The 24,664-nt window shown below is 40.5% G+C and overlaps 1 protein-coding gene across 1 annotated transcript in view; it reads left to right on the plus strand.

Moving 5' to 3' along the window:
• Positions 1 to 309: 309 nt before the first annotated feature.
• LOC106586327 (activin receptor type-2A) overlaps positions 310 to 24,664 on the plus strand; it is a 48,852-nt gene continuing 24,497 nt past the window's right edge. The window contains exons 1-2 of the mRNA XM_014173501.3: positions 310 to 1,358; positions 24,172 to 24,394. Of these exons, the coding sequence (XP_014028976.1) occupies positions 1,304 to 1,358; positions 24,172 to 24,394 (278 nt within the window). The 5' untranslated portion in view covers positions 310 to 1,303. The remainder of the gene's footprint in view (positions 1,359 to 24,171; positions 24,395 to 24,664) is intronic.

Raw genomic sequence — 24,664 nt, forward strand, 5'->3', positions numbered from 1 at the left:
GGAGTTATTGTGGGAAACAATTCCCAAAACTATAGATCCTACGGCCCTGTCACAGAAATACAGTCTTTGTATTGATCAGGGTATCTTCAGCCATCCCATCATCGATACCTCTACTCGCGGTACACTGGGCGTGTTTATTGTCTGTCATTCATGGTCACAGAAAGAGAATGCCTAGGATTGGTAGAGCTGTAAAGCTGTGGCGCATCGTGATATTTTTTCGCTCCCTATTGGCCATTATTGATGTCATTCAAGGCTTTTAGCCGCTTAGTGACAGATGAGTATGGAAAAAAACAAAAACAATCTGTGCAAGCAGCCATCTTGAGTACAGTCCGCTCTGGAAGAAGGAATGAGAATTATATCGACTGTAGTCGGTCAAGGAAAACCTCAACATTAAACCAAGAATACTCGACGAAAGAGACTAGCTACTTCTAACGGATTTCCTTAGATTATTTCGTTTGTTCGCATTTTCGTGAATGCCACATTCCTTATTGCGTTATTTTAATGTTGTGGACAAACAGAACGTTTGGAATCCACACAGCCTTCGGTAGAATCTCTGGCTAATGTTTTCTCCGGCGTCAACTTTCCTTTGGATTGATCGCACGTGATTTGGGAAAAGATGAATGTTGTTAGCATGGAGCACGCTACCTGGAACAATTTTACAAGCATGAATCTTGGTCATTAAGGTGTAATTACTCAAACTCTACTCATTGCATTGGAGCTATAACTAGTGAGGTAACCAGTAAGCAATTTTGGCAATCAGAAACTTATGCAAACCATAGCAGTCCTGCTGAAAGGTTATCGCTTGTTAGCTATCTAGTCGGACAGTTGCAACAAAGTAACAGTTTGTGATTATTTTTGCTAGGAACTACTCTAGGCGATACATTGGTTCTAAAATGCGAAAATGTTGCATTATTGTGTGCGGAATGGATACACCATGCAGCAAGTGCACTAACCAGTAGCCAGACAAGCTATTCGTCGGTGTAATTTGTTATTTTTTTGCAGTAACTTTCTGCTGTAGTTAGATCCTTTCAAGACAAGTTATTTTAATTTGTTTTCTCCATATGATGCAAGCCATGTCACATCCCACAAGAATACAATAAACACCAAGGACTCTGATGTGGATATTTTAATGCAAACGTTTCTGTGACCCTACTCCATGTTGCTGGCATTGCAGCTCTTTCAATCAGTCAATCATCCGATGCATTTGCTGTAAAAAGGTACTCTGATAGGTTGGACGCTAATCCCTAGGATTTGTGACACCGGGATTTAATCGAAAATAAAGGATTTGACATTTGATTTGAAAATGGGAGCAGCAACGAAACTGGCATTCGGAGTCTTTCTCATCTCATTTTCCTCAGGTGGGTATTAGATAGGAACTGTTTTAAAATATCGACAATTGATTACGTTTTCAGGCATGCAATCAGCATATCTTCACACGCATCGATATCACATTGTAGGTCTATGATAATGTTATAGTTTATCCTACTTCGTGCATGACATAGGCTAGGCTACTGTCCCTGTTTTGTGTTCTCAGTGCTGCGGGTCATATGACGCGGGAACGCGATCGAATGTACAATATAGCTCATGAAACAGGATAGCTTTTTGAATGGAACTGACTGTACACAATGTCCACTATTAGATTATTTTTAGGCCTATGTTAATCTTCTATACAACCATTGCCATTTCTAGCCACTATAGTGAGATAAAATGGAAAGGGAGGTTATGTGGAGGAAGGAGGCAACGTTTGCATCAGATTGTGAGCAGCAAGCTGTATATATAATGCATATGGTGCAATGATTAATGCAATGTGTGCTTTGCAAGCTATGTCAAAATTGCTACATATTTTATGACAACCTGGACTCGGGGGTAGACTTAACATAAAGGTAAATCCGGGACGCAACGATTAGTATGATATGTTACATTTCGTATGATATGGATTGATTTGGGGATGTCCATCATCCATGTCATATGATATGTTACGAATTACTATTCATATGATATGTTACAAATTGGAATTCATACAATATTTTACGAATTGCAATTTGTAAAATATATGTTACAAATATGTCGTATGACATTCCAATTTGTTGTGGCTAACGTTAGCTAGGTGGCTAATGCTAACATTAGCTGGGTGGCTAACCTTAGCTAGGCTAGGGGTTAGGTTAATGGGTTTGGGTTAGCTATCATGTTAAGTAATTGCAAAGTAGTAAGTAGTTGCTAAAATGCTAAAGTTGCCTGTGATGAGATTCAAACATGCAACCTTTGGGTTGCTAGAAGTTCCCATTATACCACCCATCCACCCCGACCAAACAGCCAACTTTAGTTTTTGCATTAACTTTTCATGCATAAGTTCCAAATATCTCTAACCGTCGCCCCAGTGGGATTTTTTTTTATTGCGTGTAATGTCAGAATGCACTCAGTTCCAACATATGATTGTTACGCAACAGGACAGTTACCCAAGCTGCCCTCAAACCAAGGCACACTGCCTGCTAATTATAGGGTATGTTTCAACTTTTTGCTTTGCTTGACATCATGGGAAAATCAAAAGAAATTAGCCAAGAAAAAAAAAATGTAGACCTCCAAAAGTCTGGTTCATCCTTGGGAGCAATTTCCAAGTGCCTGAAGGTACCACGTTCATCTGTACAAACAATAGTGCGCAAGTATAAACACCATGGGACCACAGCCGCTCAGGAAGGTGACGCGTTCTATCTCCTAGAGATGAACGTACTTTGGTGCGAAAGGTGCAAATCAATCCCAGAACAACAGCAAAGGACCTTGTGAAGATGCTGGAGGAAACAGGTACAAAAGTATCTATATCCACAGTAAAACGAGTCCTATATTGACATAACCTGAAAGACCGCTCAGCAAGGAAGAAGCCACTGCTCCAAAACCGCCATAAAAAAGCCAGACTATGTTTTGCAACTGCACATGGGGACAAAGATCGTACTTTTTGGAGAAATGTCCTCTGGTCTGATGAAACAAAAATAGAACTGTTTGGCCATAATGACCATCGTTATGTTTGGAGGAAAAAGGGGGAGGGGGAGGCTTGCAAGCCGAAGAACACCATTCCAACCGTTAAACACACGGGTGGCAACATCATGTTGTGGGGATGCTTTGCTGCAGGAGGGACTGGTGCACTTCACAAAATAGATAGCATCATGAGGGAGGAAAATGATGTGGCTATATTGACGCAACATCTCAAGACATCAGTCAGGAAGTTAACCGCTAGCGGAACGCCTCGCCAATATCCAATGGTAGAGCCTGGCGCGAAATACGAAAAACCTTAAATGCTATAATTTCAATTAATCAAACATATGACTATTTTACACCATTTGAAAGATAAGACTCTCCTTTATCTAACCACATTGTCCGATTTCAAAAAGTCTTTACAGCGAAAGCAAAACATTAGATTATGTCAGTTGAGTACCCAGCCAGAAATAATCACACACCCATTTTTCAAGCTAGCATATATGTCACAAAAACCAAAACCACAGCTAAATGCAGCACTAACCTTTGATGATCTTCATCAGATGACACTCCTAGGACATTATGTTATACAATACATGCATGTTTTGTTCAATCAAGTTCATATTTATATCAAAAACCAGCTTTTTACATTAGCATGTTTTGTTCAGAACTAGCATAACCACCGAAAACTTCCGGTGAATTTACTAAATTACTCACGATAAACGTTCACAAAAAACATAACAATTATTTTAAGAATTATAGATACAGAACTCCTTTATGCAATCGCGGTGTCCGATTTTAAAATAGCTTTTCGGCAAAAGCACATTTTGCAATATTCTGAGTAGATAGCCCGGCCATCACGGCTAGCTATTTTGACACCCACCAAGTTTGGCACTCACCAAACTCCGATTTACTATAAGAAAAATTGGATTACCTTTGCTGTTCTTCGTCAGAATGCACTCCCAGGACCTCTACTTCAACAACCAATGTTGTTTTGGTTCGAAATAATCCATAGTTATACCCAAATAGCTCCGTTTTGTTAGTGCGTTCAGGTAACTATCCGAAGGGTGACGCGCCAGCGCATTTCGTGACAAAAAATGTAAACATATTCCATTACCGTACTTCGAAGCATGTCAAACGATATTAAAATAGCGATATTATTCCAACCGGGCGACGACGTATTCGTTCAAAGAGAGAAAGAAAAACATGGAGTCGTCACATGCGCGCCAGTGTCATTGTTCTCAGAAGGACCACTCTCCAAAACCCCTGCTGTTTTTCGCCCAGAGACTGCAGAGGTATCATTCAACGTTCTGGCGCCTTTCGTAGAGCCAATGAAAGCCTTAGAAAATGTCACGTTACAGCAGAGATCCTGTATTTTCGATAAAGAGGCTAAAGAAGGACAAGAAATGGTCAGACAGGGCACTTCCCGTATAGAATCTTCTCACGTTTTGGCCTGCCATATGAGTTCTGTTATACTCACAGACACCATTCAAACAGTTTTAGAAACTTTAGAATGTTTTCTATCCAAATCTACTAATTATATGCATATTCTAGTAACTGGGCAGGAGTAGTAACCAGATTAAATTGGGTAAGTTTTTAATGCGGCCGTGAAAATACTGCCCCCTATCCCAAACAGGTTAAAGCTTGGTCGCAGATGGGTCTTCCAAATGAACAATGACCCCAAGCATACTTCCAAAGTTGTGGCAAAATGGCTTAAGGACAACAAAGTCAAGGTATTGGAGTGGCCATCACAAAGCCCTGACCTCAATCCTATGGAAAATTTGTGGGCAGAACTGAAAAAGCGTGTGCGAGCAAGGAGGCCTACAAACCTGACTCATTTACACCAGCTCTGTCAGGAGGAATGGGCCAAAATTCACCCAAGTTATTGTGGGAAGCTTGTGGAAGGCTACCCAAAACATTTGACGGAAGTTAAACAATTTAAAGGCAATGCTACCAAATCCTAATTGAGTGTATGTAAACTTCTGACCCACTGGGAATGTGATGAAAGAAATAAAAGCTGAAAGAAATCATTCTCTCTACTATTATTTTGATATTGCACATTCTTAAAATAAAAGTGGTGATCCTAACTGACCTAAGACAGGTTAATTTTACTAGGATTAAATGTCAGGAATTGTGAAAATCTGAGTTTAAATGTATTTGGCTAAGGTGTATGAACTTCCAACTTCAACTCTATGGAACATAATGTATTTACTGTTTTATTCACGTTTTCAAGTGCTGGTGACAAATCATGCATTCCGATTCTTGCATAGATTGTAATGGACACACATGCCTTGTGTAAAATACTTTTATGAAGTTTGTACTGATTATGATGAGTTAATGCTAAGCTAATTGCGAACTATGTGTGGCACCATTTTTGTTGACATCATACAATTCATTCTGGTTGTCACGTAAACATCTTTACGACCAAAGATGTTATAACAAAATGAGGTGAAGTGATGGTTCGCTTCTCTTTCGAGTAAACTTCCGGAAATGAATGGTGGAAGTGAATGATGGTAGACAACACTCCCCTTCAACATGCATACTGCAAACAGACCCAACTCATCTTGTAACCTCATGTCATTGGTTGACGTGAAAAAACAAACATGGCGGCGCGCACAAACTACCCATCGATTTTTAGAAAGTGTTTTACTAAATTATTTATGTCACTGGTGAAGTGACCTGTGATGTGATGAATTGTAAATAGTAATTGCTATTAGCTAACTCATATTATGGTTTCTGTCAGCCGAGAGTTAGCTAAATATGACTGCTTGTGTTAGGTCACTCTTTCTTCAGTTGGCGCTATGACTAATGTAGCCTACATTTTCTGGGTTTGGATGAGAATTGTGTTATGCTGTTGCTTCTGTGAATGTCTGACCATTGCATCCAAAAATAAACTGCTCACATTGAGGACATAACGATGTAAATGCTGTTTGTGCAAAAAATGTCTGTGAAAAAACAGTGTCCTGCTCAAACGCTGACTGTTGCATCAATCGTAACTGGACTTTCTAAAAAAGTGTTCTAATCACATCGCTTTGAGCGCACGCTGCAGGGACCACTGTAGAATGATCACACCCGTGTGTTCGTACGTGTCAAAGGGTTAACCTCTATGGGCTAGGTGGGACGCTAGCGTGCCACCCGTGGTGCACTCCATCAACAGCAGGTGCATTTCAAGAGCGGCAAATTTGAATCCAAATAAATGTCAAAATTCAAATTTTTCAAAAATACAACTATTTTACACCATTTGAAAGATAAACATCTCCTTAATCTAACCACGTTTTACAATTTCAAAAAGGTTTTACGGCGAAAGCATAAATTTAGAGTATGTTAGGACAGTACATTTACAAGAGTTGTGTGTAATGTTTTGTCAAGTCAAAGACAGGGTCACCAAAACCATAAAACCAGCTAAAATGATGCACTAACCTTTTACAATCTCCATCAGATGACACTCCTAGGACATTATGTTAGACAATGCATGCATTTTTAGTTCTATCAAGTTCATATTTATATCCAAAAACAGCGTTTTACTATGGCATTGATGTTGAGGAAATCGTTTCCCTCCAATAACCGGCAGTCAAGTCAGCGTCACAAATTAAATAATTAAAATTAGAAAACATTGGTAAAATATTATATTGTCATTTAAAGAATTATAGATTTACATCTCTTGAACACAATCAACTTGCCAGATTTAAAAATAACCTTACTGGGAAATCACACTTTGCAATAATCTGAGCACTGCGCCCAGAAAAATACGCGTTGCGATACAGACTAGACGTCATGTTGGGGAGATCTAAAATCGAAAATACTATGTAAATAATCCATTACCTTTGATTCTCTTCATCAGATGTCACTTCCAGGTATCACAGGTCCATAACGAATGTAGTTTTGTTCAAAAAAGCTCATCATTTATGTCCAAAAATCTCCGTCTTGTTAGCACATGATCTAAGCCAGCCGGACTTCTCGTCATGAACGAGGGGGAAAAATATATTTCTGTTCGTTCAAACATGTCAAACGTTGTATAGCATAAATCATTAGGGCCTTTTTTAACCAGAACATGAATAATATTCAAGGTGGACGAATGCATACTCTTTTATAACGTATTGGAACGAGGGTACCCAACATGAACTCGCGCGCCAGGTGTCTAATGGGACATCATCGTTCCATGGCTCTTGTTCGGTCAGATCTCCCTCCAGAAGACTCAAAACACTTTGTAAAGGCTGGTGACATCTAGTGGAAGCAATAGGAAGTGCCAAAATATTCCTCAGCCCCTGTGTTTTTCAATGGGATAGGTTTAAAGTCAATACAACACATCAGGTATCCACTTCCTGTCAGAAAATGTCTCAGGGTTTTGCCTGCCAAATGAGTTCTGTTATACTCACAGACACCATTCAAACAGTTTTAGAAACTTTAGAGTGTTTTCTATCCATATATAATAAGTATATGCATATTCTAGTTACTGGGTAGGATTAGTAACCAGATTAAATCGGGTACATTTTTTTTATCCAGACGTGCAAATGCTGCCCCCTAGCCCTAACAGGTTAAGTAACCGGTCTCGTGTAACCATACGTAACGTAACATATACTAATTTGAGTGTCCCGGATTTACACTAGTCTATGAAACCAGTCTTTTTATGCAGGAAGATTGTTAATATGAGAATCCCAGTGATGTAAGAACAGAACATCTGATGAGGCTATATTTTACCCTATTTTTGTTGTTGATGTTTCAGTATAGGTTTGCTTATGAAGTGATTCTGACCTGGGCTCTGAAATCACAGTTGTATTGCCTGGATATTTTCTTATGTAGATGGGTACAGGTTAGAGGTCGACCGATTATGATTTTTCGACGCCGATACCGATTATTGGAGGACCAAAAAGGTCAATACCGATTAATTGGCCGATTTTTTTAATTTTTTAATTTTATTTTTTTACTCTATTTTTTATTTGTAATAATGACAATTACAACCATACTGAATGAACACTTATTTTAACTTAATATAATACATCAATAAAATCTATTAAGCCTCAAATAAATAATGAAACATGTTCAATTTGGTTTAAATAATGCAAAAACAAAGTGTTGGAGAAGAAAGTAAAACTGTCACGGTTGTTGGCGGGGAAATGTGCACTCATCTTCTTTTATTTAAACGGACAAAGAAGGTCATCCAAAATAAATACGTACACCAAAAAACACACAACCACTAATAACAGGCAGGTAAGGCAACAAAGCTATACCCAGCACAATCTCCCAGAAATACTACAACAAACACATACCTATTTATAGAACCCTCAATCAGAGGCAACGAGAAAACACCTGCCTCCAATTGAGGGTTCAACCCCCAATTAACTAAACATAGAAAAACAAATAACTAGACTGAACATAGAAATACATAAACATAGAACAGTGCCAAAAACCCGGAATACTAAATCAAACACCCTACAACTAACACAACCAGCCCGAACCACATTAAACAAATACCCCCTGCCACGTCCTGACCAAACTACAATAACAAATAACCCCTATTACTGGTCAGGACGTGACAAAAAGTGCAATATGTGCCATGTAAGAAAGCTAACGTTTAAGTTCCTTGCTCAGAACATGAGAACATATGAAAGCTGGTGGTTCCTTTTAACATGAGTCTTCAATATTCCCAGGAAAGAAGTTTTAGGTTGTAGTTATTATAGGAATTATAGGACTATTTCTCTCTATACGATTTCTATTTCATATATCTTTGACTATTGGATGTTCTTATAGGCACTTTAGTATTGTCAGTGTAACAGTATAGCTTCCGTCCCTCTCCTCGCTCCTACCTGGGCTTGAACCAGGAACACATCGACAACAGCCACCCTCAAAGCAGCGTTACCCATGCAGAGCAAGGGGAACAACTTCTCCATGTCTCAGAGCGAGTGACGTTTGAAACGCTATTAGCGCGCACCCCGCTAACTAGCTAGCCATTTCACATCGGTTACACCAGCCAAATCTCGGGGTTGATAGGCTTGAAGTCATAAACAGCGCAATGCTTAAAGCATTGCGAAGAGCTGCTGGCAAAACGCACAAAAGTGCTGTTTGAGTGAATGCTTACGAGCCTGCTGGTGCCTACCATCACTCACAGACTGCTCTATCAAATCATAGACTTAATTCTAACATAATAACACACAGAAATACGAGCCTTAGGTCATTAATATGGTCGAATCCGGAAACTATCATCTCGAAAACAAAATGTTTATTCTTTCGGGTGGCATCCCTAAGTCTAATTATTCCTCTTACATTGCACAACCTTCAATGTTATGTCATAATTACGTAAAATTCTGGCAAATTAGTTCGCAACGAGCCAGGCAGCCCAAACTGTTGCATATACCCTGACTCTGCGTGCAATGAACGTAAGAGAAGTGACACAATTTCACCTGGTTAATACTGCCTGCTAACCTGGATTTCTTTTAGCTAAATATGCAGGTTTAAAAATATATACTTCCGTGTATTGATTTTAAGAAAGGCATTGATGTTTATGGTTAGGTACAGTCGTGCAACGATTGTGCTTTTTTTTTTCGCAAATGCGCTTTTGTTAAATCATCCCCCGTTTGGCGAAGTTGGCTGTCTTTGTTAGGATGAAATAGTCTTCACACAGTTCACAACGAGCCAGGCGGCCCGAACTGCTGCATATACCCTGACTCTGTTGCAATAGAAGTGACACAATTTTCCTAGTTAAAAGAAATTCATGTTAGCAGGCAATATTAACTAAATATGCAGTTTTAAAAAATATATACTTGTGTATTGATTTTAAGAAAGGCATTGATGTTTATGGTTAGGTACACGTTGGAGCAACGACAGTCCTTTTTCGCGAATGCTCACCGCATCGATTATATGCAACGCAGGACACACTAGATAAACTAGTAATATCATCAACCATGTGTAGTTAACTAGTGATTATGATTGATTGATTGATTGATTGTTTTTTATAAGATAAGTTTAATGCTAGCTGGCAACTTACCTTGGCTTCTTACTGCATTCGCTTAACAGGCAGGCTCCTCGTGGAGTGCAATGTAAGGCAGGTGGTTAGAGCGTTGGACTAGTTAACCGTAAGGTTGCAAGATTGAACCCCCGAGCTGACAAGGTAAAAATCTGTCGTTCTGCCCCTGAACAAGGCAGTTAACCCACCGTTCCTAGGCCGTCATTGAAAATAAGAATGTGTTCTTAACTGACTTGCCTAGTTAAATTAAGGAAGGTGTAAAAAATAAATAAACATCGGCCAAATCGGTGTCCAAAAATACCGATGTTCGATTGTTATTAAAACTTGAAATCGGCCCGAATTAATCGGCCATTCCGATTAATCGGTCGACCTCTATTACAGGTAAAATAAAGGAAATGCTTGAGTAAATGAGGGATAGAAAGTATATTGAGAGCAGCTGCTTCCACACAGGTGTGGTTCCTGAGTATATTAAGCAATTAACATCCCATCATGCTTAGGTTCATGTATAAAAATGTGCCCGGTTGCCCATTATTTTGTCAACCATGGCTAGAAGAGATCTCAGTGACTTTGAAAGAGGGGTCTCAAAGGAGCATAGGGGGTTTAAAGGGTGTGTTTCAGTCACCAGATCTCAACCCAATTGAACACTTATGGGAGATTCTGGAGCGGCACCTGAAACAGCATTTTCCACCACCATCAACAAAACACCAAATGATTGAATTTCTCATGAAAGAAAGGTGTCGCATCCCTCCAATAGAGTTCCACACACTTGTAGAATTTATGCCAAGGCGCATTGGAGTTATTCTGGTGGCTCGTGGTGGCCGATCGCCCTATTAAGACACTTTCTGTTGGTGTTTCATTTATTTTGGCAGTTACCTATACATTCTGATATATTCATGCATAGCTACTGTATGGCATGTTATTTGCCTATCATTATGCAAAGGCCTATATAATGATCTGTTGTACAGTAGTATTCACTTTTGTTTTCTTTAACTGAACAACAACACAGATACTTGTTTATTTTCGGTACATCCCAAAGAAAGCAGTTGGTTTGACAAAAAGGATGTTTTTAGATATTGCTTGTTGGCACTCAAGGATTCCGTGTGTGTGTGTGTGTGTGTGTGTGTGGCGGTTTTGTTTGAAACAAGGCACATGCTGCTGGCATCTGCCCTGAGAGACATATGTGCTTATCACTCTGCACTCCACAAAAGCCCCTTTGCACAGAGCAGGGAGAGGTTGGGGGAAAAGACTCAAGTCATCTCCTGAGTCAAAGCTTAATTTCCTTAGCATTAGGCAGAGTGCAGTCAGTGCATAGTAAACAGGGCCTAGCTAGGCCACATAACAGATGAGTTTGAACTAAAGCAATCTACTCGCTTTACCTGAATGGGTTTCCCCCAAGCAGGACTTTGACCTCAACAGAGGGTAAATGTCAGTTACACAAACACCTCACCTCAATGCTACTTGATCCACACCTGGCGCACCGTCGTGGCGGAGCTATGTTGATGTTATTTTGAGGAAGTGGCAAGTTTCATTGCTCAATTGCCTGGGTCGTAACGTTCTGCAGGTTGCAGATAGAAATATCACGAATAGAGCAGCTGACATCTGTTCTACATAATATAGGCCTATTCCTGTCTGAACACTTCACAACACTGTCCTACTGATCACATCCCTACAGTATAATGCAAGCGGTTTGGAATTGTGGTGGCCTGTTGATAGGAAAGGCCCTATGCAAAGGTTGTGCCATGGACAGATTGCTTGTGCTAAGGATACCATAGCTGGATGGGTGCCTGGAGAACAGTTAATTACACTCCCCCTGTATCTTTTAAACTAGTTGTACATTTGATTGGAGGGAAGGAAAAGAAAGTCTGCTGGGTTGTTGTCACTCTTTCAAAGAAACTCTCTTGTCTGTTGAATTATATCTTAATTCGCCCGTTTCTCAGAATTAAGTCCAGAAATAATTGTTTTGTTAAAAAGTAGTAAGGGAGTGCACACATGCTTTCTCTTTCTTTATCTCACTTTGTCTCTCTCTCTCTTTATATAGGCTTACATCTATACACACCATCATGAAATCCACCAACTAGACTATGGTGTGTTAAGTCATAATGCGTGTTCAAAGTATTACCAGAAGGGCCATCTTTATGGGCATTACCTGCTTTGCACATAGGCGTGTCAGACTAAGGCCACGGGGCCCAGTCACACACAGCTGGCTCTGGATGGGGAGCCAGTCTGCGTCCCATATGTAACCGTATCCCTATGTCAAAAGTAGTGCACTATATAGGGATTAGGGTGATATGTACATTGTAGCCTATAGGGGATTAGGGTGTGTTTTTTCCCTTTGGGGCTCAACATATGTTCTTATCTGTCAGTTGTACAACAAATAGGTTGTTGTTAATATTTGGTAAAAACACAATTGGTATTTAAGGGGTTGGCTATGTTTTGTCATAGATAAGTTGTTATCCCCTTTGTTCTCCTGATGTAGACCTAGACCTAGCAGACTTTTCAACACATTTAGGCTCATCCTACCAAACTCTATGCACCATTGGGCCAACAACCAAGCAACGGGCATAGAAATTGAACTGGTTGTTATATTCTGAAGTGCTGTGACCGGCGTGTTTTTCTATGCAGAAAAGGCCCATTTCACTCATAGGCCTCCACTGTTTCATATGTAAATTTTATTCTGTATTGTACAACAAAAGCCCCAAAATCCCGCCCTCTCCTCTATCTTGAATTTTAAGCAGTTCCTCTCTTCGACTCCAATTATCGCATTAGGCTACCCTTAGTGGCTCTTACAAGAGGGGGCCCTCAAAAGAGCGCAGTTAGAATGTGTACTGCTCATTACCAAAGGTTCTCTGGTCACATTAGGCAACAATGCCCCTCATTAAGACGGCCTAACCTTGCATCCTGAGCAGGGGACTGGAGCAGCACCCCATTCCATTTATTGTTGCCTCCAAGCAAATGATCAAACAAAGGTCACCAGCCAGAAACAAGCTACAGTAGAGATGAGCTATGTTAGAGACTAGCGACTGTAGAGACTAGCTGCAGTAGAAACAAGCTAAGGCCTCCTTAAGCTACAGTAGAAAATGGTCTTCACAAAGATTCTGGGCATAAAACCAGCGACATACCTAGGGTTGAAAAATTCTGGTAACATTCCCCAAGTTCGCAGGTTTTACAGAAATCCTGGCTGGATAATTCCCGGAATTGGGATGGAATAAACAGGAAATCTGGAATTCTCCAACCAGGATTTCTGGAAAATTTGGGAAAGTTACCGGAATTTTGCAATCCAACACATACCATATTTGTCCGTCTCCCCTAAGTGTCCCCCTCTGTAGGGTGATATTAGGTTGATCTCCCGCATCTTTCTACCCTTTACTGTCAGGTGTAACTCTGTGTACTGCACTGTACCTCACCATAATTACAAAAAGGTCTTTCCACCCCCATGTGCTCGCTATCCAAATATAATCTCTGTATGTGACCTGCCTCAACATGATTCATTAATGGCTCTCTGATGGAAGTTCGTCTGCCTCCATATCACATATACCACCATAGAGCCCCCATCTTGCGGTTAGATTGTTTCCTGGGGTTTGTTTGCTCTCTCCTTTTTCTCAAGAGTTTTAAAACCCAAAAAATACCCCCGTATATCAGGTTGTGATCTACAAAAGGGATGCTTGTCCGACAAAAGACCTGGCCTCTCAGTCAACAAAACGAACCACCATCCCACTCGTAGCATGCTAAAGAGTTGCCATAACAAATAGCAGACAGCGGTACGGGACGGTTTGTTTGTTGTTTCTTCAGATCATTATCAGAACTCTTACAGTGTGCTCTGTGGGACAGCACTCGCTCGATGCAATCGACTGCGGATTTCACAAACGAAAAAGGTGCAAGGATGACTTTTCTACAACTGGTTTGTTGACCTTTCTTTTAACACAGGTTCCATAACCAGATAAATACTTTGACCTCAAATTAGATCATCTGACTTTTTTATTATCTTGCAGTGCTCACTGAGGTGGATTACAGTAACCAAGATGGTGTTGCAGGCCATAGCACTGTGCTTGTATGAATTATTTACATTCAACAGTTGTAACTGTGAAGTCAAAATTGTTCACTTTAAAAGGGCAAATGATTTGGAAATCCTACAAATGCCTTGTTTCCCCATGGTTTGCTCCTCCATGCTCGCGTTGTTCCTCCTGTCAGAGAGAACATTCTGTTCTCATCTGAACTTAGAATAAGGCCCAAAGGAGCATGGAATTTAAAGCACTCATCAGACTCAACCTGCAGCCACCCATGGCACACACTGGAACCAAATGTAACACAACAGTTGGAGATACACAGGAAAGTTTTCTATGGAGAAGTGCTTTATGAGTTGGCATTCCAGGCTCATTTCACAAGAGGGAGTTTGATGAGACTCAAACTTAACTTTAGGGCACTTAACTCTGTGGACTGCACTGGAGTAGCAATTACAGTCAATCGTTATGCTAGTAATTAGCCCACCAACAGGTATGAAAGTGTCAAAGGGGTACTTACCCCAAACCCCCACAACCAGCTGTCAGACTTTGGCGTCCCGCCCTGTGTGTCTGGGACCCCTTTAATAACAACAGGGTGCTGTTTTGAAAGGCCTCCAAAACCAAGCACAATAATACACACACAGAGACAAAGAGACACACACTTGAACACACACACACACACACACACACACAACTGCATATCCAGGAAATGCGGAGCCACAGAATATACACAGAAAGACAAAAAAATTGTTGAACTTGAATAGACGGAAAAGATCCCCCCTCTCTGAAAACAAATGGCCCGTTCTAAAGCCCATGTTGTCCTAATGTTGTTCATCAGACACAAAGACTGTAGAGTGCAGGCCCATTCATTCATACTGTAAAACAGCTAAACACAGTGATGAAGTCAGATCCCTTTATCCTGGCTGGAATGTCCGTCCAGCTCCAGCAGCCTCATGGGTCTCAGCACCAGTTTGCTGCTTATCACTCCAACGTATAAAAATGTGATGTTGTGGGCTCTAAAAGAGATCAGGGGGAAACAATCCAATTTTCACCAGAAAACAGTCCTGTTTTGTTACAGTTTACTTTGATCAACTATTTGGCCCCTGGTTTGTTCCCAGGAGTAACAATTAGGCCTAAATGTTAAGAAATGAGGTGAATGCTTTTCATGCAAATGCCATGATATTAATTGAAACTTTACTAGGGTGAAGAAAGAATGCACAAGTACTACACAGATGTCCATGTAGCCTACTTGTTTGGGTTTCTGAACTGTTAGCACTCTACCAAGAACATTGAGGACTCTCACTCCTGTAGTGTCACAGGTCGTTCCACCAATTCGGTCCCTTTTGAGATCTGTAGAAAAAAAACTTTAGATTTCACCTATTTTTAACATTCTGTCAAAGAGCACGTTAAACTTAATTTTAAAAACATGTTTTCCCATATAACGTAAATTAAAAAAATACTATAAATAGTGCCTATTAACCTGATCATTCTACAGTGGTCCCTGCAGCGTACGCTCAAACCGGTGTGATTATTTAGAATGTCCAGTTTCGATCGACACAACAGTCAGCATTTGAGCTGGCCACACTGTTTTTTCACAGAAACATTTTGCACAAACACAGTCCTTACATAGTTATGTCCAGAATGTGACCAGTTTATTTTTGGATACAATGTTCAGAGAAGTAGCTACAGGCGAGACAAAAAAGTCACCCAAATGTTGGAAAATATAAATGGACTGTTTGAAAATGTGTGTGAAGGAGAAAAAAATTGCGTGTACCCCAGTTTGGGAATACCTGCTCTACACAATGACTCCTTGTTTTGTCACATAAACTGAAATTAGGCGAACTACAGTGAGGGAAAAAAGTATTTGATCCCCTGCTGATTTTGTATGTTTGCCCACTGACAAAGAAATGATCAGTCTATAATTTTAATGGTAGGTTTATTTGAACAGTGAGAGACAGAATAACAACAACAAAAAATCCAGAAAAACACATGTCAAAAATGTTATAAATTGATTTGCATTTTAATGAGGGAAATAAGTATTTGACCCCCTCTCAATCAGAAAGATTTCTGGCTCCCAGGTGTCTTTTATACAGGTAACGAGCTGAGATTAGGAGCACACTCTTAAAGGGAGTGCTCCTAATCTCAGCTTGTTACCTGTATAAAAGACACCTGTCCACAGAAGCAATCAATCAATCAGATTCCAAACTCTCCACCATGGCCAAGACAAAAGAGCTCTCCAAGGATCAGGGACAAGATTGTAGACCTACACAAGGCTGGAATGGGCTACAAGACCATCGCCAAGCAGCTTGGTGAGAAGGTGACAACAGTTGGTGCGATTATTCGCAAATGGAAGAAACGCAAAAGAACTGTCAATCTCCCTCAGCCTGGGGGAGATATGCAAGATCTCACCTCGTGGAGTTGCAATGATCATGAGAACGGTGAGGAATCAGCCCAGAACTACACGGGAGGATCTTGTCAATGATCTCAAGGCAGCTGGGACCATAGTCACCAAGAAAACAATTGGTAACACACTACGCCTTGAAGGACTGAAATCCTGCAGCGCCCGCAAGGTCCCCCTGCTCAAGAAAGCACATATACATGCCCGTCTGAAGTTTGCCAATGAACATCTGAATGATTCAGAGGACAACTGGGTGAAAGTGTTGTGGTCAGATGAGACCAAAATGGAGCTCTTTGGCATCAACTCAACTCGCCGTGTTTGGAGGAGGAGGAGGAATGCTGCCTATGACCCCAAGAACACCATCCCCACCGTCAAACATGGAGGTGGAAACATTATGCTTTGGGGGTGTTTTTCTGCTAAGGGGACAGGACAACTTCACCGCATCAAAGGGACGATGGACGGGGCCATGTACCGTCAAATCTTGGGTGAGAGCCTCCTTCCCTCAGCCAGGGCATTGAAAATGGGTCGTGGATGGGTATTCCATCATGACAATGACCCAAAACACACAGCCAAGGCAACAAAGGAGTGGCTCAAGAAGAAGCACATTAAGGTCCTGGAGTGGCCTAGCCAGTCTCCAGACCTTAATCCCATGGAAAATCTGTGGAGGGAGCTGAAGGTTTGAGTTGCCAAACGTCAGCCTCGAAACCTTAATGACTTGGAGATGATCTGCAAAGAGGAGTGGGACAAAATCCCCCCTGAGATGTGTGGAAACCTGGTGGCCAACTACAAGAAACGTCTGACCCCTGTGATTGCCAACAAGGGTTTTGCCACCAAGTACTAAGTCATGTATTGCAGAGGGGTCAAATACTTATTTCCCTCATTAAAATGCAAATAATTTTATAACATTTTTGACATGCTTTTTTTCTGGATTTTTTTGTTGTTGTTCTGTCTCACTGTTCAAATAAACCTACCTTCAAAATTATAGACTGATCATTTCTTTGTCAGTGGGCAAACGTACAAAATCAGCAGGGGATCAAATACTTTTTCCCCTCACTGTATTAGAATTTTTGCAACCAGGAAATGGCTGAGCAATTTCTGCATAATGTACCTTTTTAAAGATAGTTTCCTGCAATTCCACACCTTTTGTCATGAGGCTGAGAAAATAATTGCACCTTCAAAGCGAATGTCTTGCAATTCTACAAAATGTTCCCATGGGGCAGAGAAACAATTTGCTGTTTTAAAGCAAATTTAATGCAATTATACACATTTTGCCATGGGTTATGCCTCGTTCTAATGCTATCTGAGTGACTGAAACATTATAACAAAATCAGTGGGGTCCCCATAACATTCCATTTTTAGAATTTTTGATTCTAACTATACTGACTGTACAGTTTTTATTTTGGTGATTGTTAATTCTCAAAGATGATTTTCTTTCAAAATAGACTGCTCCATTTTTTACATGCTTCACATCTGGTTTTAAGTGTTTAACTTCTTACGACATATCCAGTGAAAAATCAGAGCGCCAAATTCAAAACAACAAATCTAATCATTTCAATTTCTCAAACATACGACTATTTTACACCATTTTAAAGATACACTTCTCCTGAATCCAACCACGTTGTCCGATTTCAAAAAGGCTTTACAGCGAAAGCAAAACATTAGATTATGTTAGGAGAGTACATAGACAAAAATAACCACACAGCCATTTTCCAAGCAAGGAGATGTGTCACTAAAACCAGAAAACCAGCTAAAACTATGCACTAACCTTTGACGATCTTCATCAGATGACACTCCTAGGACATCATGTTACACATTACATGCATTTTTTTGTTTGATCAAGTTGATATTTATATCCAAAAACAGCATTTTACATTGGCTCGTGATGTTCAGAAAATAATTTGCCTCCAATACTGCCGGTGAATCAGCACAACAATTTACAAAAATACTCATAAACGTTGATAAAATATTAAACTGTTATTCAATTAATTATAGATGAACATCTCCTTTATGCAACCGCTGTGACAGATTTCAAAAAAGCTTCACGGAGAAAGCACACTTTGCAATAATCTGAGTACTGCGCTCAGAAAAATACACCAGGTACCTGCCATTTTGGAGTCATCTAAAATCATAAATAGCATTACAAATATTCACTTACCTTTGATGATCTTCATCAGAAGCCACTTCCAGGAATCCCAGGTCCACAATAAATGTTGTTTTGTTCGATAAAGTCCATAATTTATGTCCAAATACCTCCTTGTTGTTTGCGCGTTCAGTAAGCTACTCCAAATATAGGAAGCACGCAGAAAATTTCACGACGAAAAGTCAAATAAAGTTATATTTACGTTCGTTGAAACATGTCAAACGTTGTAAAGCATCAATCTTTAGGGCCTTTTTAACGTAAAACTTCAATAATATTCCAACCGGACGATTCCAATGTCTTGAAAAACGTTATGGAACACTGCTACCTCATCACGTGAATGCGCGCCAATGAACTCATGTCATTTTCTGGGTCGCCAACTTCCCCACCTTCTTGATCACTCTCTGTTTACTGCAAAAGGCTGAAAGAAGGTTCTAAAGACTGTTGACATCTAGTGGAAGCCTTAGGAAGTGCAAAATGAAACCTGAGTCACTGTGTGTTAGATAGGCAATGACTTGGAAAGATTCCAAGCATCAGATTTGCCATTTCCTGGTTGGATTTTTCTCAGGTTTTTGCCTGCCATATGAGTTCTGTTATACTCACAGACATCATTCAAACAGTTTTAGAAACTTCAGTGTTTTCTATCCAATCTACTAATACTATGCATATCCTAGCTTCTGAGTTTGAGTAGGAGGCAGTTTAATATGGGCACGTATTTCATCCGAACGTGAAAATACTGCCCCCTAAATGTAAGAAGTTAAGTTTAAACAGAAAACGTTTTACCATCCCCCCCCAAAAAAATCTACATTATTATTATTATTTTCTTAATTTTTTGTAATTATGTTTTTTTGCAGTGGCGCACCCGATTTAGAAGCAGCGGTGCGCTGCTGCTAAATGCATTTAGGGGAAACACTTTAAAATGCTGTTAAAATTCAATATTGATGCTGCACTATTTCTACTTCAAATATTAGGGGACTCAAAAGGCACTGATTTTGTGGAACAACCCACATAGCCTAGGCCAAATTTTATAGTTGATGAAGTTATCAAAGCCATAAGATGGGGCGGCAGGTAGCCTAGTGGTTAGAGCGTTGGGCCAGTAACCGAATGGTTGTGAAATCGAATCCCAGAGCTGACAAGGTAAAAATCTGCCGTTCTACCCCTGAACAAGGCAGTTAACCCACTGTTCCTAGGCCGTCATTGTAAATAAGAATTTGTTCTTAACCGACTTGCCTAGTAAAAATAAAGGTTAAAGTAAGACGAGTCATCTATTTTGATATCAGTAGTTGATTGTATGTGTGGATCTCTAAATATGAGCTATATTTATAACTCTACTTGTTTCACATCCATGGGGGGAGTGCCTGTTACACACTGTGGAGATGGAGCACAAGAGAAAGTGTCTTTGCTCCCCCCTCCCACTTAATCCGGGTTGCCCAGCCTGTGCTGGAATGGACAAGATAATCAGAGGAGTCTGCCACAGACAGACTTGATGAGCTGGCAAAGTTTTTTTTTTTAAGCCATCTTGGTTGTGCCACCAAATCTGAGGAAAATGCCTACAGTATGGCTCTTCAGTTGTTTAGAACCAGCACTTGGGCATTCTAATTGCATTGCTGTAGTTTTCAATTAGGGTTTTGAAAGATTATTTAGATATTCTGTCGACTCCCTGTTTGGACCAATGGATTAACCCCTAGTAAACCTGCTGCTTGTGATTCCCAATGCCTCTCTGGGCCACATATTTCGAGGAGTATAGTGGATACAGAAGCTCCTATGATGGAAGAAGGTTTAGGCTAGGGGTTGTCTAGAGTGAGTCTAGTCAAGCCTATTTGAGATTGTCAAGATGGAATGATGTTTATGTGTTGGCTCCCAGTCCATACAACATTGTCAAAGGTCCTGCCCAATCCAACTATCCCCCAGTAGTCAATAAAAAAATGGACTTTTGAACAGGGCCCTTTTGTGATTTATGCTGGCCCAGATCTGTAATCATGGTATTGGGGCTTCAACGAATGATGTGCATCTTCGGCTGTGCCTTCCTCCTCCTCCACCAGGCATGGATGTGACAGTAATTCCGGCAGATTCCCTGTAATCCTGATAATGGCGATTTGTGTCCCCGGAACTAATCCCCTGGATTTATCCCCACGAGGGGCAATTAGCAAATTAATTCCCCCCACAAATAATTTTCTTCATCCATGCCGCCAGACACTCCACAGCACCATTTGTTTTTTAAAGAGGCATTATGCTGTTATTATTGTAACGTTTACACTTTTATGAATATGAATTAGGAAAATGGGTCGCTTCTTGGACTAGGGCCATGACTGAGTAATGGATTTGATGTGTTCAATGTAAGCAAAATGTCTTCATGTGGGCTATTTTGGAATGCATACAGTCAGTTAGGGATGGGCATTTGAAATTAATAATATATATATATTTTTTTACTATCCACCCCCCCCCAAAAAAGACATGGAACAGGGTGCTATAACAGTAGCCTAGGCTAACAGCAACAGTGAAAGAGAAGTCTGATGTTTGCCATCATAGAACTGATTCTGTTTCAACATTTTCTGGTGAGTGTTTTGTATTGATCTGTGTCAGGTCTTGTGGACCTTCCGTTGGTGTGCGCCTGTAGGCTAATCGCTGAGGTGGGGAAAATAGCATACTGTTGTCAGGGCTGACTGGAGGGCTAAATTCAGTATGATAGTAAAATGCCTTTTTATATAAAATGCACCCCATAACCTATAGCCCATGAGAGAGAAAATTAGCTTGAAAAATAAAACAAATCACTTTGTCCGTCCTCAGAACTGTAGGCTATATTTACTTTATGCATCTGAAAACAATATCAAAGCCACATAACATCTGAAGCAGCAGTAGCTCAATGCACCGTAGGCTACATAGCTAAACACTACATTGAAAACACTACATTCAAATACAAGTTTGTTGTTTTATTAAAAGGTCCAATGCAGCCATGTTTATCTTAATATCAAATTATTTCTGGGTAACAATTAAGTACTTTACTGTTATTGTTTTCAATTAAAATGGTAAAAAATAAACAAAAATAAAGAATTTTGCAAGGGGTGGTTTGAGACAGTGGCCTAATGGGAGGGATGTGTAACCTGCAAACTAGCTGTTTTTGGCAGAGAGGAGGGCAAACTATTTGTTATTGGTCTATTAACTTATAACATCTAGTGAAATCACCAGGTGGTCCAAAAATCCCATCCAGCCAAACAAGCAGAAATTTTCAAACAGCTCTTACACTAAAAGTACATTATCATAACGTTCACTATTTCACAGTATTATTGTGTGGAAATATATATATAAAAACAAGGATATTACATTTTGGACTGCTCTGCCCCTTTTAATTTAGGCATGTCAAATGTCATGGTATATCCTTGTGTCTAACAATGTATCATGGATCATTTAATTTAGACATATGTTAAAATGTTTAAAAAAATATATATATATATATATAAAATGAATACTCTCACAAGTGTTCGAATACTGAACGTCTGTTCGGATATTCGATTAACCGCACCCATCCCTAAGTCAGATGCTATCTTCTTCCCCATAGCAGTGCTGATCTCTGTGAGGATGTTATTCTCATCATTGGTTGAGGCCAAAAAATTGTGAAGAAATGTTTAGGAATAAGTGTCTAAGATATCCCATTGTCAGGAACATTAGTGAACAGACTGTAAACACATGGTCAAACTGTGACCCCTCAGAGGTAGCCTACAGTAAATGGTGTCTGTACTGTATGCCCATTCCAGCTTGTTCAGCACAAGCAATTGTGGCGCTCCAACTCATCCCCGGGCTTGTTTCTTCCTTGGCGCCAACAGTCTCTCTTACTCAACTTGCGTGACCAGTTTCCAGATCTCTGGCCCCTGGGCTCAGAGTATTCCATGTTTAGCTATCCTATGTTTAGTTGTCCCTCATAATTGATTGTCAGAACAAAATGGCACTGTAGGTCCCGACTCCCTTGTCCCTGGCCCTGTTAGATATGAGCAGAATGAAGAGACTAAGAGAGGCCCCTCTGTGTCTCAGGGGGCCCTTGGCTCTACAAACATGTGGCAGGTGACTTCTTTCTTTCTTCTCGCTCTCAGGCTCTCTCTTCTGTCACTCTTTTTCTGTCTCTCGGTGTCTCTGATTCTCTGTCCTTTTCTCTCTGTCTTTCTGTCTCACTCTCTCTCTCAAAATATCTCTTTGTACTTTTTAAATTATGCATTTCTTCTTTTTAATTAAGGATGTGTGTGTCTTTTTACACCCCGAAGAAAAAATGTGTTAAGAATAGACTTTACAATAGATTACGTCGGCTAAACAGTAGCATTTTATCCTATCTGAGCTGAATCAAGCCGACAAGCCTATTTACAGAAAGCTTTCTAAACTGTTAGTTCTATATTTGGCACGCATAGAGAGATGAGAGAGAAAGACCTTTGCATGTTCATTGGTGTGTCAGAGCCTCTCTTCCCTGCCTTAACAAGCAGAAGTGTCACCATTGTCAAACCACACCCACCATATCCTTTTCTTTTCAGACACTTACCACTTGAGGTTTTGTCAGGGTTAACCATAACCACAAGCTCATATTGTTGTGGTTTCTTAAACCATATGGCACTCTCGGGCTATGTTTTGCACTTTAAATTCAAAATCCTTTTTCCTGTTGTTCAGATAAGTCTCAAGGATTATACTTAAAATATAAATTATTTTTCTTTAGCCTTTTTGGTGTTTGAGATTATATAGTGAATAAGTTCCTTAAGCAGTAGGCCCTAAATCTTATCCAGGGATGAATCAACCTGTGGTGCCTGGTGCCTCGCAGGTTCATGTTTATATTTTGTGTTCATTGTCATGTCTATGGCTCGGTGAATGAGGATAGCCTGACCTTTCTATGGTCAACTATGCGTGACAGTACATTATTGGCAATTGTTTGATTGACTTGTGTGTAGTGTGCTTTGTACAGCTCGGAGCATACTGTCAATAGGGGCTGTATTTTACTAGCTGCAGACTAGATTTCATGCCTAGGTTACTTATCAAAATGGATGGGGTGGGGGTGCAGTGGGCTAAATGATTGTCATGTTGTGATTCAGTATAGTAAATGACATTCAACTTATTTCACCCCTGCTGATTCGGTTGAAAACGAGACTCTTCTCTCTGAATGGGAATTCTATCCCATTACCCTCCTGGACCTATCAAACATAATCATTAACAAATCATATCACAATCAGCCAGGGCCAGAGATTTTCCCACACAGCATTTGAAGACTGTGTGTGTGTGTCAGTTTCTAGAGGCACTCGAGTCGTCACCACTGGTTAATTACAGGGCTGTGGTAAGGCTTCACACTGTGGAGGGAGGCTGGCTGATGAGAGATGGCTCTGTTAGTGATCAGTGCAGCCCTGGAAGTGGCCTTTAATGCCTCCGTCCTGTAATTGTCCTGCACTGAGTGGAGAGTTACATCATCCGTGCATTGCTTCATGAGAGCAATAGATTAGTAGTAGAATAAAAGGACATATGATGTTACACTGTAGACAGGGCTGTCCCAAAATGAACTGTGTTGATGTGCAGGACACAGTAGGCTTCTTTTATGTATTCATTCATGTCTGTGGTTTGGTGTTTGAACGCCCTTCAACCGATTCTCCCAAATGATTTATTAACACATTCACCTGACAACAGGAATGCTGTTCGACCTTCACCTCAAAGTATTTTGATCTAGTGTCTCCATCTCTCTGTTCCTCAGGGGCTATCCTGGGCCGGTCAGAGACGCAGGAGTGTGTCCACTACAACTACAACCCCAACCCTGCTGCCATCCAGGAGAACCGGGGTAACCGCAGTGGCATCGAGACATGTGCCGGGGAGAAGGACAAGCGGAGACACTGCTTCGCCACCTGGAGGAATGTGTCGGGAACCGTAGATATCGTCAAGCAGGGCTGCTGGCTGGATGATACCAACTGCTATGACAGGTAGGGCCTATTGCATCAGGGCTCTGTGGGGGTGGGTTGATAACATGTGTGATCTGTTACAACACACCAATGACACACGGTGGAATAACTAAGTGTATCATTGGTGTTTTGCAATGGATGACAAATGTTATCAGTATAATCAGTGAAGACGACTCTTATAGACCTATCTAGTACCTCCATTCTGTGTGAGGACTTGGTCGTCCCATGAAGATGATGTGAAAGGTGTCGAATGGGGAGGATGAAAAATCATCATGAACGTGGTTCCTTGCA

This window comes from Salmo salar, chromosome 25 (genome assembly GCF_965601325.2).
Source record: "Salmo salar chromosome 25, fSalSal1, whole genome shotgun sequence".
Lineage (NCBI taxonomy): Eukaryota > Metazoa > Chordata > Actinopteri > Salmoniformes > Salmonidae > Salmo > Salmo salar.